The sequence below is a fragment of the Podarcis muralis genome, chromosome 1 (genome assembly GCF_964188315.1).
Source record: "Podarcis muralis chromosome 1, rPodMur119.hap1.1, whole genome shotgun sequence".
NCBI lineage: Eukaryota > Metazoa > Chordata > Lepidosauria > Squamata > Lacertidae > Podarcis > Podarcis muralis.
Window position 1 is genome coordinate 80,508,592 of NC_135655.1, and position 13,869 is coordinate 80,522,460.

General features: G+C 43.6%; 1 protein-coding gene across 1 annotated transcript; it reads left to right on the forward strand.

The window, feature by feature from the left end:
* Positions 1-265: 265 nt before the first annotated feature.
* PRPF19 (pre-mRNA processing factor 19) lies at positions 266-13,556 on the forward strand. The gene is made up of 16 exons (XM_028737541.2): positions 266-444; positions 5,439-5,588; positions 6,561-6,637; positions 7,014-7,155; positions 7,259-7,332; positions 7,423-7,485; positions 7,892-7,933; positions 8,097-8,171; positions 9,137-9,212; positions 9,636-9,745; positions 10,017-10,172; positions 10,512-10,581; positions 11,199-11,284; positions 12,403-12,573; positions 12,837-12,942; positions 13,094-13,556. The coding sequence occupies exons 1-16, from the start codon at positions 426-428 to the stop codon at positions 13,189-13,191; spliced, it is 1,515 nt and encodes a 504-aa protein (XP_028593374.1). The 5' UTR covers positions 266-425; the 3' UTR covers positions 13,192-13,556.
* Positions 13,557-13,869: the final 313 nt, after the last annotated feature.

Consider the following 13,869-nt stretch of genomic DNA (forward strand, 5'->3'; position numbering starts at 1 on the left):
CTCTCCATTGTTCTCTTGAATTTTGCCGCGAGAAAGAGGGGCGCGGAGCAGGAGCTGAAAGGCTTCCAAATACGGATTAGCACGCGCGCAGCCGAACGCGGCTACTCCTCGGTCCCAATGCATGCCGGGAGTTGTAGTTGTTGATGGGCACGGCTGGAGCCCTCCGGATCCGGAAGGTGGTTGCCTTTCCTGGTCCGTTTGGCCTCGCAGCGATGCCTTTGCTTTCCTTCCTTCCGGAAGTGCGGGGGCGGGAGGAAGAAGAGGAAGATTCCGCTTCCGGCCGACTGCTGGAGTCTCCCGCGCGCTGGCGTCTGGCGCGCGGTACAGTTTAAAGAAGCTGGCTCCGGCCACCGGAAGTAGAATCCTCCTCCTCGATCTCGTGGCCCGGAAGCGGCCGTGAGGCAGAGACCGAAGAGGCGCTCGCCATGTCCCTCATCTGCTCCAGTGAGTGACTCGCCTTCGCCTTTTCTCGTGCCCCTTTCGGCCTTCCGGCTCCTCACAGCATTCGGGGGGAGGAGGAAGGGGAGGGAGCAGCCAGTGGCCTACAGTTGGTGGGGAAAGCGGGGGGGGGGGGAGTTGAGGGTTCCAGCCACAGTGATGCTGGTCATGAGGATGTGTTCAATACATTGCTGTGGGCGGTTGCATGGCTCTCTGCCGTGTCCATAGAGCTCCACATGCCCAACATACTTGCCCCAGGCCTTTAAAATAACCCAGCAGTACAATCCAGCAACAGTGCTGTTCTGGCCCCCGGTGGAGATGCTGAGGCTGAGAGTGTGTGGTTTTCCCAAGACTGCCTGGCGAGTTCCTAGAAGAGATGAGGTCCCAACAGGGGGGCTTCCTGCTTTGCAGCTCTGTTTCTTAACCACCACTCAAATCTCCTCCGCTTGCGCCACTAGGGATGGTGTTTGTGATATTTCCCAGTTTGGTTTTATGCACGTTCACTCAGGAGTAAGTCTCAACATACCTGAAGTAGCTAAATCTTTAGTAAGTATGTTAAGTTTTGCAGCCTCAACAATTGAGCCTCAATCTTGAAGCACAAAACGCTGGGTTGGATCTTTTAAGATGAATCTTAATTGTCTTTCTGAGGGTCCAAAGATGTTGGAATGGCGGGTAAATAACATTCTTATGACCTTGCCTTTCATTTCTGGTAACAAAAACAATGGGTTACCCTGATCTGACAGTTCAGAGATGAGAATGGACCCATTGGGTCATATAGACTGATCTCTGCCAGAAGACAAGATGGCATATGCTTTTATGCTGTATACTGCTTTGGAACATTTTATACAAAAATGCAGTCTGTAATCATGTAAATAAATAAAAAGATAGCAAAATTTGGGCCACTGTTATCATGGACAGGTACTTAAAAGATTCGCTTGGCAATGGGCACTGTTGTTAAATTGTATTTATTAACCATTTAATTTTCTTATATTTGTAATTCTTAGTAATTAATTAAAGTTATTAATTTATGTCATATTAAGGTGATGGAGTGCTTTACAGAATTTGGTAATGATATCAGAGCAGCTCTGCAGCTGTTCCTATTTTTCAGATAAGCAACTGGGAATATGTGGGGTGCCCAAAGCTGCTGAGCTATAATGTGAAACTTGGTTATTATACATTCAATAAGCAAAATAGTCTATGATCGTATAGGCATTTCTTTGAACAGGCACCAGCCTCTGATTAAACTTTTTAATCAAACCAGAATGTAAATTCTAGTTTACCATTACTTCATAGTCTGTAATGAGAAAACCTTATTTGAGTTATTTTTAGTGCAGGAAATACATTATTATAAAGAGGTGTTTGCACACATCTGGTTAGCACTTTAAAAATACTCTAGGTGGTGCGCTATTCCTGCCCCCCCCCCCGCCCCCGGGTTATGCAAACTTGTATAGTTCTGCAGAATTAGCAGGTACAACAGAGTCGCACAGACGTCTTGTATATATGTATATCACCTCCTGCTCATTGTATCTAGAAAACAGACTTGTTGAGTTAAGTGGATTTAAGATTTTTCTTTTAATTACTCTTTCGGCTGTTTTAATGCACCTGTAATTGTGCATTCAGTTATGTGGGTGTAATTGGAATTCTGCATCTTGAGGCATTGAAAAAAGCCTGTGGGTGTGATTTGAATGCATGACTTCTCTCTCTCTAGGACTTCAGGCTTTCTCAATCATATTCTGTCAGATTCAGAAGCTCTTACTAATTCTCTTTAGAGACTATGACAATCCTAACTGAATGTTAACTAATTTTAACTTTGTGCTTCACAGGTACCACATGCCAAATATTAAAAGACATTCTTTTTATGATTAAGATTATGGAATGGCCTCCACCATCAGCTGCTTAGGTTTAGTTATAGCTAAATATCTGGATTCTTTATACTTTAGGCCAGAATTATTTAGGCTTGACTTGGCTAAGATGGACGGGTTTTTTGACTATCAATGGGAAAATCTAAATTATAACCTAAACTGTACTAGATGGGAAGCAGCAGACAGTAAAATTTTTGGTAAAGGAGTAATACTCCCTCCAGGTCTGCATTAATGGGTGGCCCACACTTACAGTTCTTACACACTTGCAATTTATTGCACATGTAGGGGATTTTAGTCCTTTTTTTATCGATACAGCTATCAGCTGCTGATTCCTTACCCAGTCACTAATCTAGTTTAGAATTTACACATTGCTCATTAGGGTGTGTGGGGAGGAGAGCCCCATTATGCTAGTGCATTTGCTTCTGCTAGAACACCAATTACAGTGGTACCTCGCAAGACGAATGCCTCGCAAGACGGAAAACTCGCAAGACGAAAGGGTTTTTGGTTTTTTGAGTTGCTTCACAAGACGATTTTCCCTATGGGCTTGCTTCGCAAGATGGAAACATCTTGCAAGTTTGTTTCCTTTTTCTTAAAACCGTTAATACAGTTGCAACTTGACTTCGAGGAGCGACTCATAGCACACGGTGTGGTAGCCTTTTTTGAGGTTTTTGAAGACTTTGGTGATTTTTGAAGCTTTTCCAAAACTTTTCCGAAACCGTGCTTCGCAAGACGAAAAAATCACAAGACGAAAAAACTCGCGGAACGAATTAATTTCGTCTTGCGAGGCACCATTGTAGTTGAATTCTGGCCATTAGTTTTTAATCTTTTATTTGTACGCCACTTTTCCAAAGTTAAAACCATGCTCAAGGCAGCTTACAGCAACAAAAAATACATAACTAGAAACATAACAAAAGTAGTCATAAACACAGTGTTAAAAATTAAGATATATAAGGTAGGTGCCAAATAGCTCCTTAACCCTAGGTTGAAGTGACCAAAATGAAATGTCTAGTTGCCATTTTGGGGCAAGACAGTTCTAAAAACTTATTTTTCAAATGATGGACTGATTGATTCTCAGTTATACATCTGGCATGGTAAGATGACAACCTTGAGCTAGGTTAAGAGCATTGAGAACTTAAAGAAGAAAAGTCACTTGATCCAGGGACAGTGCATATATATTGGCCTATTTGGCCTATTCCGACCTTTCTTTTTTTAATGATGACTGCTCCTGCTCAGGCTGCACAGAAAAAGGAATTTGGTTCCAGAAATTCATTCCGATTGTGCAGATAAAATATAACTGATAGAATTCTACAGGATGGGGTATTCGGGTGCGGAAACAGTCCAGATCCAGTGATCCTCAGATGATGGAGATGTCAGGTGCCATCCTGGCCCCCAAGCATCTTCACTTGGTCACAAGTGGTTGAAAGCCAACTGCAAGATGTGCCTGGCTAATTTCGAACACCGCATAAACAATATACACAATATCAAAAAGAGCACGACCAAATCGAACAATTTCCACATAGGTCATAAGATACAAAATAAAGCTACAAAAAATTAACAGCAACAACCCCCTCTAAACAATATCCCAGCCCAGGATTCTATTCTGCATCCTCAGCTTTTGTAACTGGAGTCATTCAGGGCCTCGCCCTCCCAGGTCAGGTAGAAAAAGGCTTCCAAGGCAGGGAGCAGGTCTCTAGGGATGGGTTCACATTATGGTCAGTTTATGAAAAACATTCCTATATTGAGTTCTCACCGGTAATGTCCAGGAATTGCTATCCATGTTGTAACATGCTCCTGCTCCTGCTCCACATAATTGGCTGCTGCTTGTGGGTTGGGGAAATGGGCAGTGCAGTGATGTCATGAGGCAGGAACAAATAGATCTGTGACATCCAATGTAACCCTTCAGCATTAGGCTGCTAGTTGGCAGGATTTTCTAATACATGTGCTTCCATGACTGAAATTTAACAAGTGGAAGGGCTAAAATTAAGCTTTGACCATTGTGCATTGATGTCTAGCAATTGTGTATTAGACATCGGGTTGGATCCATACCAAGTTAGCTCAGCTTGGGTCTTGCTGAAATCAGTGGGACTTGGGTCCAGCTAACTTGATGCTGACGCAACCCATGGTTGTGACATACTGTGCATCTCTGGTTGGTAGGCTTTGTGAAGTCTTAGAATCATTTAATTGTAGAGTTGAAAAGGGACTCTGAGGTCTTTTGATTCTGTGGTTTTGCTTTTGGTGTCAATTTACAAATATGACATGAAGGAATGCAAATATTAAAACAGTTGCATTTGATTTTTTTTATCACTATTGGGACAGAAGAAGAATCAGAAGAAGAAACTTAAATGTCTTCCTTTTTAAACTTAAATAAGTAGTAGGAACACAATCTTCTTCAAAACTTATACATGCTGCAATTTAAAGAGCACATGAATGTGTTTTTTTCTGTGGCAGGATCTGGGCACAGCCCAAATTGATTGAAAGATTGTGTAGTTTAGTGCATTGTGTTATGGCTCAGGTCAGCTTAGGCAAGGAAGAATAAGTTGCACATGAATACATACTGGAAGTTATGCCTGTCAGGAGTTCAGTGGTGGCTGATGCCCATTGAGTTTGGTAGGGCAGAGCAAGAAGTCAGAGGCCAAGGGTAGGTGGAGCCAGAGGCAATGACTAGCAGACTCAGATGATTAGAGTTTTGTCCCCATTCTCCCTGCCGAGTTCTACAAGGGCAACACAAGAGTCTAAAGTGGAGGAGGCAACAAAGGCCACCACCTTGGACTGGATGTAAGAAAGAAGGCATATGTGGTGGGGGAAGCACTGGTTGAGGGCAAACATAGGCTGCTGGTGCAGTGCTCCATTCTCCCTGCAAACCAGCCTCCATTGTCAGGGCCAGTTCTTCACACAATGCCTAAACTAGTAATTCTGGAGCTTGATTAATTTTGTAGTTAAGGTGTCATGTTCTTGTTTTGCAAAAGAATAGATAATCAAAAGAAGCACGATGTGCTACAACATTTTTACTGTAGATTCCATTGGGCTGGGATACTTCATTTCCCCTATTACTTCTGTACCTCTACTTCGTAAAGTGCTGTGAAACATGGATGGTTGAATGACTTTTGCCAATTCTTTCTATTGTCCCTTTTCTTGCAGTTTCAAATGAGGTGCCTGAGCATCCCTGTGTGTCTCCTGTCTCAAACCATGTCTATGAGAGAAGGCTGATTGAAAAGTATATTGCAGAGAATGGGACTGATCCAGTGAACAACCAGCCACTGTCTGAAGAGCAACTCATAGATATCAAAGGTGAGGGAGGACAGAAGAGTCAGAGGCACTGGAGTCTCCCTTGTGTTTGAGAAACAGTTGAGTGTGGAGTTGCCAATCTTAGTCTTCTCCTTTTAAGACCTTGGGTGGCAGGGAATTCTTGAAACCTGATTGCTGACTGATAAAGGGTGTTGTGCTTGAACAAATGGTCAGAGATGATAGAGTCTGACAATACTTGAAGAGCACGACATTAGTTACCCCTGTTCCAGGCTATGCTGAAACCAGGATGTTATGACGTACTGGTCTAGTCTAGCATATTGCACAACAGGAAAAGCTAAATCAAATATTAATAAGGATAGTTTCTCTGCCTTGCTATTTTGTTGTCTAATATGACTGTTCCAAACACATCAGGGCCTGGTGAGGTTATATATGGGTCTAGATAAAGGAAGGGTTGCTAACAAAAGTATTCGGTGGTTTAAGCCAGGGGTAGGGAGCTTGTGACCCTCCAAATGCTGTTGGACTACTTCTCTTACCATCACTGGCCATGCTGGTTGGGGCTGATGGAGTTGGAGTGTAGGACCATCTAGAGAGGGCCACAGCTTACCCACTAGTGCTTTTAACCCAAGAGCAGTCTGCATACTCGCCTCAGTAACGTCAGCATCTATGTCCTCCCACTTGTCTTCCCGCTTCAGCAAAACTCCCTCTACCCCCAGCTCTTTCTTCTCCTTAGCTTGCTTGTGGTTCCTTCCATCTGACCCACAATCCCTGTGGCCTTCTGCTCCCCCCACAGTTCACCTTTTTGACTTCTCAATGCATGGATGTCATGAGCAATGGATAAAGGCAAATAGGTGGTTGTTGATTGCAGCAGTTAAAAAAGCTTGCAAAAGGCATGTGCCTTTTGAACCATTCTTCCAAGCAGCCTTGATTTTAAAGGCGTGTAAGGCAGGTTTGTAAGGATAATAATGGACGGCTCTTTCTGGAAGTAATTCTTTCTTGTGGCTTTGTAATCCCCAGTTGCCCACCCAATTCGGCCAAAGCCACCATCTGCTACTAGCATTCCAGCCATTCTAAAGGCACTTCAAGATGAATGGGTAAGTATCTTTAAAACATATATATTGGGGGGCTCCTCCTCTGCTTGCTGAGATGATGGAACTGGAAACCATGAACGCCTAAAAACTTTTACCGCTTAGCCCACAGGATAGCAGCTATTACTTTGTTTCAACCATAGACTTATTATACTTCTACGGACTTTCAAAGATTGACAGACCTGTGTTCATTTGTTTTCAAATGTATCAGAGAGTTTACAAGTATACACATTTTGTTTTTGTTGTACTAAACCATGTATATTATGCAATAAGAACTACAGTGCTATCTGGTATACTGGTCTTTGTGTTGTTGTGTTAAGTTTGCAACACAGGGGTTTGTTGTTCTGTAAAGATCAGTTACTATGCTGATGTACTTCCTTAGGATGCTGTCATGCTGCACAGTTTCACGCTACGCCAGCAGCTGCAAACTACACGTCAGGAATTGTCCCATGCACTATACCAGCATGATGCTGCTTGCCGTGTCATTGCCCGTCTCACCAAAGAGGTCACTGCTGCGAGAGAAGGTAAAGACTCAGAAGATGATATGTTCTTTGGGTGGTGTCCAGGGAAGCAGTCTACAGTGCCAGCTTTAACCTGCCAAACCACCTTTTCTCTCTCTCTTCCCAGCTTTGGCAACTCTGAAACCCCAAGCTGGCCTCATCGTTCCCCAGGCTGTACCTTCTTCACAACCCAACGCTGTGGTAAGTCACACACATGTATCGGTCAATAATTCTCTTTGTGCTCTGTCTTTCTTCTCTGGGCTAATCATGCTCTTCATTGTCTTCCTGCAGGGTGCTGGTGAACCAATGGACTTGGGAGAGCTGGCTGGAATGACCCCAGAGATTATCCAGAAGGTAAGAAATATCCCTGGCTTGCTATTTGCCATCCAGATCATGCTATAGCTATACAGTTATGATCTCCCAATCTGAGCTTTATAGCTGGCTTTGTCTGTAGGAACATGCCACTTCCACACTGTTGTGCCTTCCCTTTCTACATTACGGCTGCAGTGTCTAACAGGACAATCAGTTGCAGCTTCTTCCGCTCTCTTGCTTTTCGGGAATCACTGATAGCACCCTGGCTGGCAGAGCAAGCAGAAAAGGGTGGGCAGACAGATGCAATAGCCTCTTCTCTGTCCTGGGGCCATTCCCCAGCAGCAACAGGCAAAAAGTAGAGTGAGTCAGCAGCATTGTCCCCTGCTTATTGATGTGCTAGCATACCATGTTTGAAGCTGGCTTCTCCTAATGCTGTTCTGTTTTGCAGCTTCAAGACAAAGCCACGGTGCTGACCACGGAGCGTAAAAAGGTGAGTGCCCTTATCTCAATATTTGCTCTACAGGTGGGGAAGCACTGAGTTATCCAGGGGTGCTTGCAGTATGTTTGTTCTCATGATTGCTGCAAAGGTGCAACTCCCTGTGCTAGGATGTTCCTGTTACAAGGAGTTTAGTTCTATGTTGTCTTTTTGGCAGAGAGGGAAGACCGTGCCGGAGGAGCTGGTGAAGCCGGAAGAACTCAGCAGGTACCGGCAGGTGGCTTCACATGTGGTGAGTATGGTGATCATAATTGATTGGGAAGGCTACCATGAAGGAATCATCTCATCTAAGCCAAACACTTCCTAGGTTTTACCAAAAATACTGTTGAGCATCCTCTCTCCATCTGAACTACTCTGCACTAGCTATCCATTGATCTAAGCCAGGGGTAGAGAACCAAGACAGGCTACTTTGACAGATGGGCAGGATTCTACTCACCTGTCAATCACCTGATGTCAGGTGACAAGCAAGACTTGAAATCACCACTGACCGGTGCTGACTTGAAATCTGCTTTCTGTAGGGGTCACCCAATGCTGGAGGGTGTGCTGTCACCACCTACCATCTGATACATGATGACAGCAACCCTTCTTTGCCAATGAACAATTAGGAGTACACTTTAAGGCTCTCTATTGTGAATTGGAAGCTGCATCTCTGCCTGCCTCACACCTGATCTCTTATATGCCAGGCTTGGACTGGAGGTTTTCCTTGTCTGCTGGAAGTTTAACCATATTTTGCAACATGCTGGCCTGGAGTGTGAAGGCTCTGAGCTCTTGGACCTCTGTTGCCTCCTCCAGCCTTTCCAAATTAACAATACTTGCTGCTTTTGCTGCCGAAGCCAAACTGGTGTTGCTCTTTGCTACCAGCTTCTCTCTTGATTCTGGAACAGCTTCAAGCTCATTTATCATTTGATTGCACAAGGAAGTAATCGATCTTGTTATTAATACCAGGATCACCACCGTTCTTTCATTACTGTTGCTGTGGGCTTGGAGCCGAGTCTGCAGATTCCTGTCAAATCATGAGGAAAGACTGTTCTATCAGGGATACAAACTGGGAAAAGTTTGGGATCAAGCCAAGTGTTTGCAGACACTCCTCTTGTATAAGATGAGTCGTTTTGCTTGAGTCTTGTTGAGGTGAAGCAGTAGGCCCTCTCTCATCCTTTGCACTGAAACGTTAATGTCAACAATGTTGCTTTTGCACAGGGACTACACAGTGCCAGTATTCCTGGCATCCTTGCTCTCGACTTGTGTCCTTCTGACACCAACAAGATCCTCACAGGTATGTTAAGACTTCTGTTTCAGTTCCTTTCCTGAGTAAAGTGTTAGGACAGTTTGAGCCAATGGGGTCCTTTGCTCTCTTCAAAAGCCACTTCTTCTCCTTTGGTTCCATGCTTAGGTTTGCATGTAGGTATGGGCAGATCAACCTATTTTCATTCCGGGTTACTTTTGCTTGTGGTTGATCTTGGGTCTATCCTGTCTGGGGTTTTGTAGATTAAAATGAAACTACAAAAACATTTCGGATATTATATACATTTGTCCTGTAAAGTACTCATTTCTGTATGCTTTCCAATGCATTTCTCCCTAAAATACTCATTTTTCTATGAATTTTGTTTTTGCAATGCATGAGTCCCAATACTAGATGTGCTGAAGGAGTGTAGGGTGCTCTCCTTCACTGGGCCTTTGTGGTCTCTTTGTTTTCCAGGTGGAGCTGATAAGAATGTTGTTGTTTTTGACAAGACCTCAGAGCAGATCCTGGCGACGCTGAAAGGTCACACCAAGAAGGTCACCAGTGTAGTCTTCCATCCTTCCCAGGTAAAGACTGTTGTTTGTTGCCTGCCTCATTCCCTCCACCCCCACGCCCCTTATACTAAAATATTTAATATAACTTTAGCGTGTTGTTGAATTTCCTCTGCAGTTGCCTGAAACAATTGTATGATCTCCCTTGAGGTCCCCTTATAGATAGAGAATGCACTCCGTAGGTCGCCTCTTGAGCTGATGATTAAGGACACAACTGTTCTGAATTCAATAAACAAAGCTCTTGTTTCAGCCTAACTCTTTGGGCTTTATTCACTCTCCCCTGCAGGAACTGGTGTTCTCGGCTTCGCCAGATGCTACTATCCGGATCTGGTCAGTCCCCAGTGTTTCATGTGTGCAGGTTGTGCGTGCCCATGAGAGTGCCGTGACAGGGCTGAGTCTCCATGCCACAGGCGATTACCTACTGAGCTCCTCTGATGACCAGGTGAGATCGAAAGCAGAGGTGGTCAGGGCCAGATTGTGTTAACTGTAAAGCTCTTCATGCTAAAATGACATCTGCAAAATGTGAAGCTGCACTTGCTTATTTGCTTATTAGCTTTATTTTAAACATTTCTTTCTCATTTTTTAACATAACAATTCTTCCAAAGTGGTTCACACTTTAGAGATAACAATTAATAAAACAATCTAGTTCACAATGAAAAGGTACAAACATTGACATTTTTTAAAAAAATCCAAAACATAAAACAGTGAGGATTAGTCAAAGCAAGCTTCCCAGAAGAGACATTTTGCCATATACAAACCCTCCACCTTTCCTCTCTTTCAGTATTGGGCTTTCTCCGACATCCAGACCGGCCGTGTTCTCACCAAGGTCACAGATGAAACTTCTGGCTGTGGTAGGGGCTCTACATTTGGTATTTTGGTGAAACCTGCTTGGGAGAGGGGAGAGTCTGCATGTTTAGTGTGGTCTTGTTTCGCCATAATGTTAAACCATAGTTTAGTGTTCTGAGAACAAGCATAGCTTTCCTCCAGCCTTGTTCACTCCCCCTCCAGTACAGCCTCAATAAGGAATCCAAAAACTGCTGCTTCTGGTTTTTGTGTAACCACAGCTTGCAGTATTGGCTGAATCTGGACAAACTGAGTTGTCATGACTGTGGTTAATGGAAACAAGTTAATATCAAGTAATAGTTTATTTGCTTATTTAAACTGAGCTTATTTAAGATTAATCACAGTTTAGCATGTTGCACAAACTCTAAACTGTGGTTAATCTAAACCAGAAGTGGCAGCTTCTAGTCTCCTTATGATTGCACTGGGGAAGAAGGGAGACTTTAGATGAGCCTTGTGTGGAGGGCTAGGCTCATTCTCATAAAGCTGAACCATAGATTAGCATCATCCCCAAGCACAGCTCATGTTTTGATACATGGGTGGGAGAAGGCTGGGTAGGGACTTCATTTCCCTATAGGAATGGCTTACTCTCAGCTTTGTGATGATTCACTATCTCCTTTCTCTGCAGCGCTGACCTGTGCCCAGTTTCATCCTGATGGGCTTATTTTTGGGACAGGAACAATGGACTCTCAGATTAAGATCTGGGACTTGAAGGTGAGAAAAGGCTTGGAATATTGAGCTCCTTCATGATATCTACCTTAAGGATAGCTGATAATGTTGTGTGACACATATAGAATATTCCAAAGTGCTTTATAAATGCTGACTCCTTGGTCCATATTATTGAATGAGAAATTGCATAAAAGCTAGGCTTGCATAGTCATTTGAGATCTCAAAAGCCTGTTCTGCAATAGCTCAGAACAGGGCTTTTGGTGTGACTGTCTCAGTTCTGTAGAAGAGCATTCCTGTTGAGATATGACAGCCACACACTATCTCCACTTTTTGGGAAAAATGGAAGACATTTGTGTTCCAACAGGCTTTCCCAGGTGGATAAATGGGTATTTGCCAGGAGTGTCTACTTGTTAGGGTTTTAGTCTTGTTTTAAATGTATTTCTTGTTTTTGTCGTTTTAACTGCTTTTGATTATATTATATATAAATTGCCTTGAGACAGTGGTTTAGAAAGTAATTAATAGACATTGATTATAATGGTACTAATATGAGCAAGGAATATTCAAGAGGTGCTACTACTGCCCATTCTAGAGCTGGAACTAGATTTAGAATAGCCAAAGATTCTACTAGTATCTTCTAGATATCTCCTGTAGTTTTTGTTAAGTGAATGGTGCCACAGATGCCTGAGTGGGTTATGCAAACCCTCCGGGGTCCACAGACCACCAGTTGGGAACCACTGAGTTAGAGACATCTCACACGGATGTCATGAGAAAGTGGTGCTTATTAACATGCTTAAATTTTCTGTACAATTTCAGCAAGAGTCTTATAGGGTCCCTACTGCAAGTTCCCCCACATCAAAAGATTCGTTTTCGTTTTGCCACTGAAAACTCTTTGGAAGCACTTCATCTTTTCTTTCAGTGACTCTTAACCTGTTTTGGGGCCCACTATCGAAAGACCAGTTTTAATTACCTGTCTACCTGAAAGTTGCTATCACTTCCTAAGAGGAGCCAGACTCAAAATGCCATGCAGAAAGTATGTCACAGGGAGGATAAACTCACTCTTTTATTCACTGTGCAGGCAGGGAAGGTGTAGAAGTTTTGCATCCTTTGGGAAGATAGGATCAGGCCTAACATGTCTCTAACACATACTGACTTGTTTTTCTCAGGAAAGGACCAACGTTGCAAACTTCCCAGGACACTCTGGCCCTATTACTAGCATTGCCTTCTCTGAGAATGGGTACTACCTGGCCACTGCTGCTGACGACTCCTCTGTCAAACTCTGGGATCTGCGCAAACTGAAGAACTTTAAGACCCTGCAACTGGACAATAACTTTGAGGTTTGTGTGACCCTCTCTTGCTAGTAAGCCTAGTAGTAGGCCTGTATTCCTTCCCCTTCTTTTCTTGACAACACTTGGAATTTTCTCAGGTTCCTCCCCTTCATTTTAAAGCCCATTTTCTCTACACTTTTGGCAGCTCTCTGAACCTTGCACAGCTGCCTCCTTTAAATGGACAGAGGTTGCTACTGCCCCAGCCTGAGAGGACTGGGCATAGCTACTTCTGAAGTGGATGTGTTCATCTCAAATACCATTTTTCTCTTTAGGTGAAGTCCCTCATATTTGACCAGAGTGGCACCTATTTGGCCCTAGGTGGCACTGATGTCCAAGTCTACATCTGTAAGCAATGGACGGAGGTTCTCCACTTCACAGGTAAGGGGGGTTCTGGGTCCTGTGTGCCATTCTTGAGGGGCTTTATATTCAGACATTTGTACTGTTGGCCAGTATCACTGTTTGTGGTGTGTGAGGTGACAAAACAATGAAATAATTTCTCACTCAACTGTCTTTGTTTCCTTTCCTACAGAGCATAGCGGCCTGACCACAGGAGTGGCCTTTGGGCATCATGCTAAGTTCCTTGCTTCGACAGGCATGGACAGAAGCCTGAAATTCTACAGTGTGTAGTTTCTCCTACCAGGATGCGTTGAGAGCAGAGCCTATTCTTCACTGTAGTGTTAAGATAATCGGGGCAACCATGGGGCACATGGGTGGGGGTGGTGGGAGGGATATGGGGGAAATAGGGTGCATCATAGCTTTTTATCTTGGTTCAGGCTACCTGTAGAATGGAAAGTTGAGCCCAGTACTAAATGGATTTGTTTTCCTCTGTTCCTTCAGCTTTGTCTGTGCTGTGATTGTAACAATACTGAGCCAAACCCATCCAGTGTTGACCATCAAATGAGGGTTGGTGGCAGGAATTAAGGCTGAAGAAAGGGATGGGGAGATGTGCAGGTTTTTTGTATGCAACTCTCTAGTTTCATTAAAAAATAATATTAAACTATTACCATTTAAGTGTCTAAATAAGCAAATGCACAGGGAAGTTGTACCTCTCTCACACACTCAAGCATAAAAACATTTCAGCCTCACTGACTTAGGTGAGGGTTGGGTTTTTTTTAAAAGTACTTTCATATCACTAGAAACTTACGTTAACATACTTATCTACCTGTATCAGCAAATGTGGAGGGCAAGACACTTTAGAGAGTGTGGTGTACAGCTAGGAAACTCCCCACCCCCAGCTGGAAAGCTAAGATTTGCTTCACATGTAATCAGGTGTACAGGTTCAAAAAGTTGAAAATAAATTCCTTG

Bases quoted from the DNA above. Each gene is read 5' to 3' on its own strand.
- PRPF19 (XM_028737541.2), top strand. The intron at 7,333-7,422 runs GTAAGTCACACA...GTCTTCCTGCAG, and splicing joins CTTCACAACCCAACGCTGTG to GGTGCTGGTGAACCAATGGA. The intron at 7,486-7,891 runs GTAAGAAATATC...TCTGTTTTGCAG, and splicing joins CCCCAGAGATTATCCAGAAG to CTTCAAGACAAAGCCACGGT.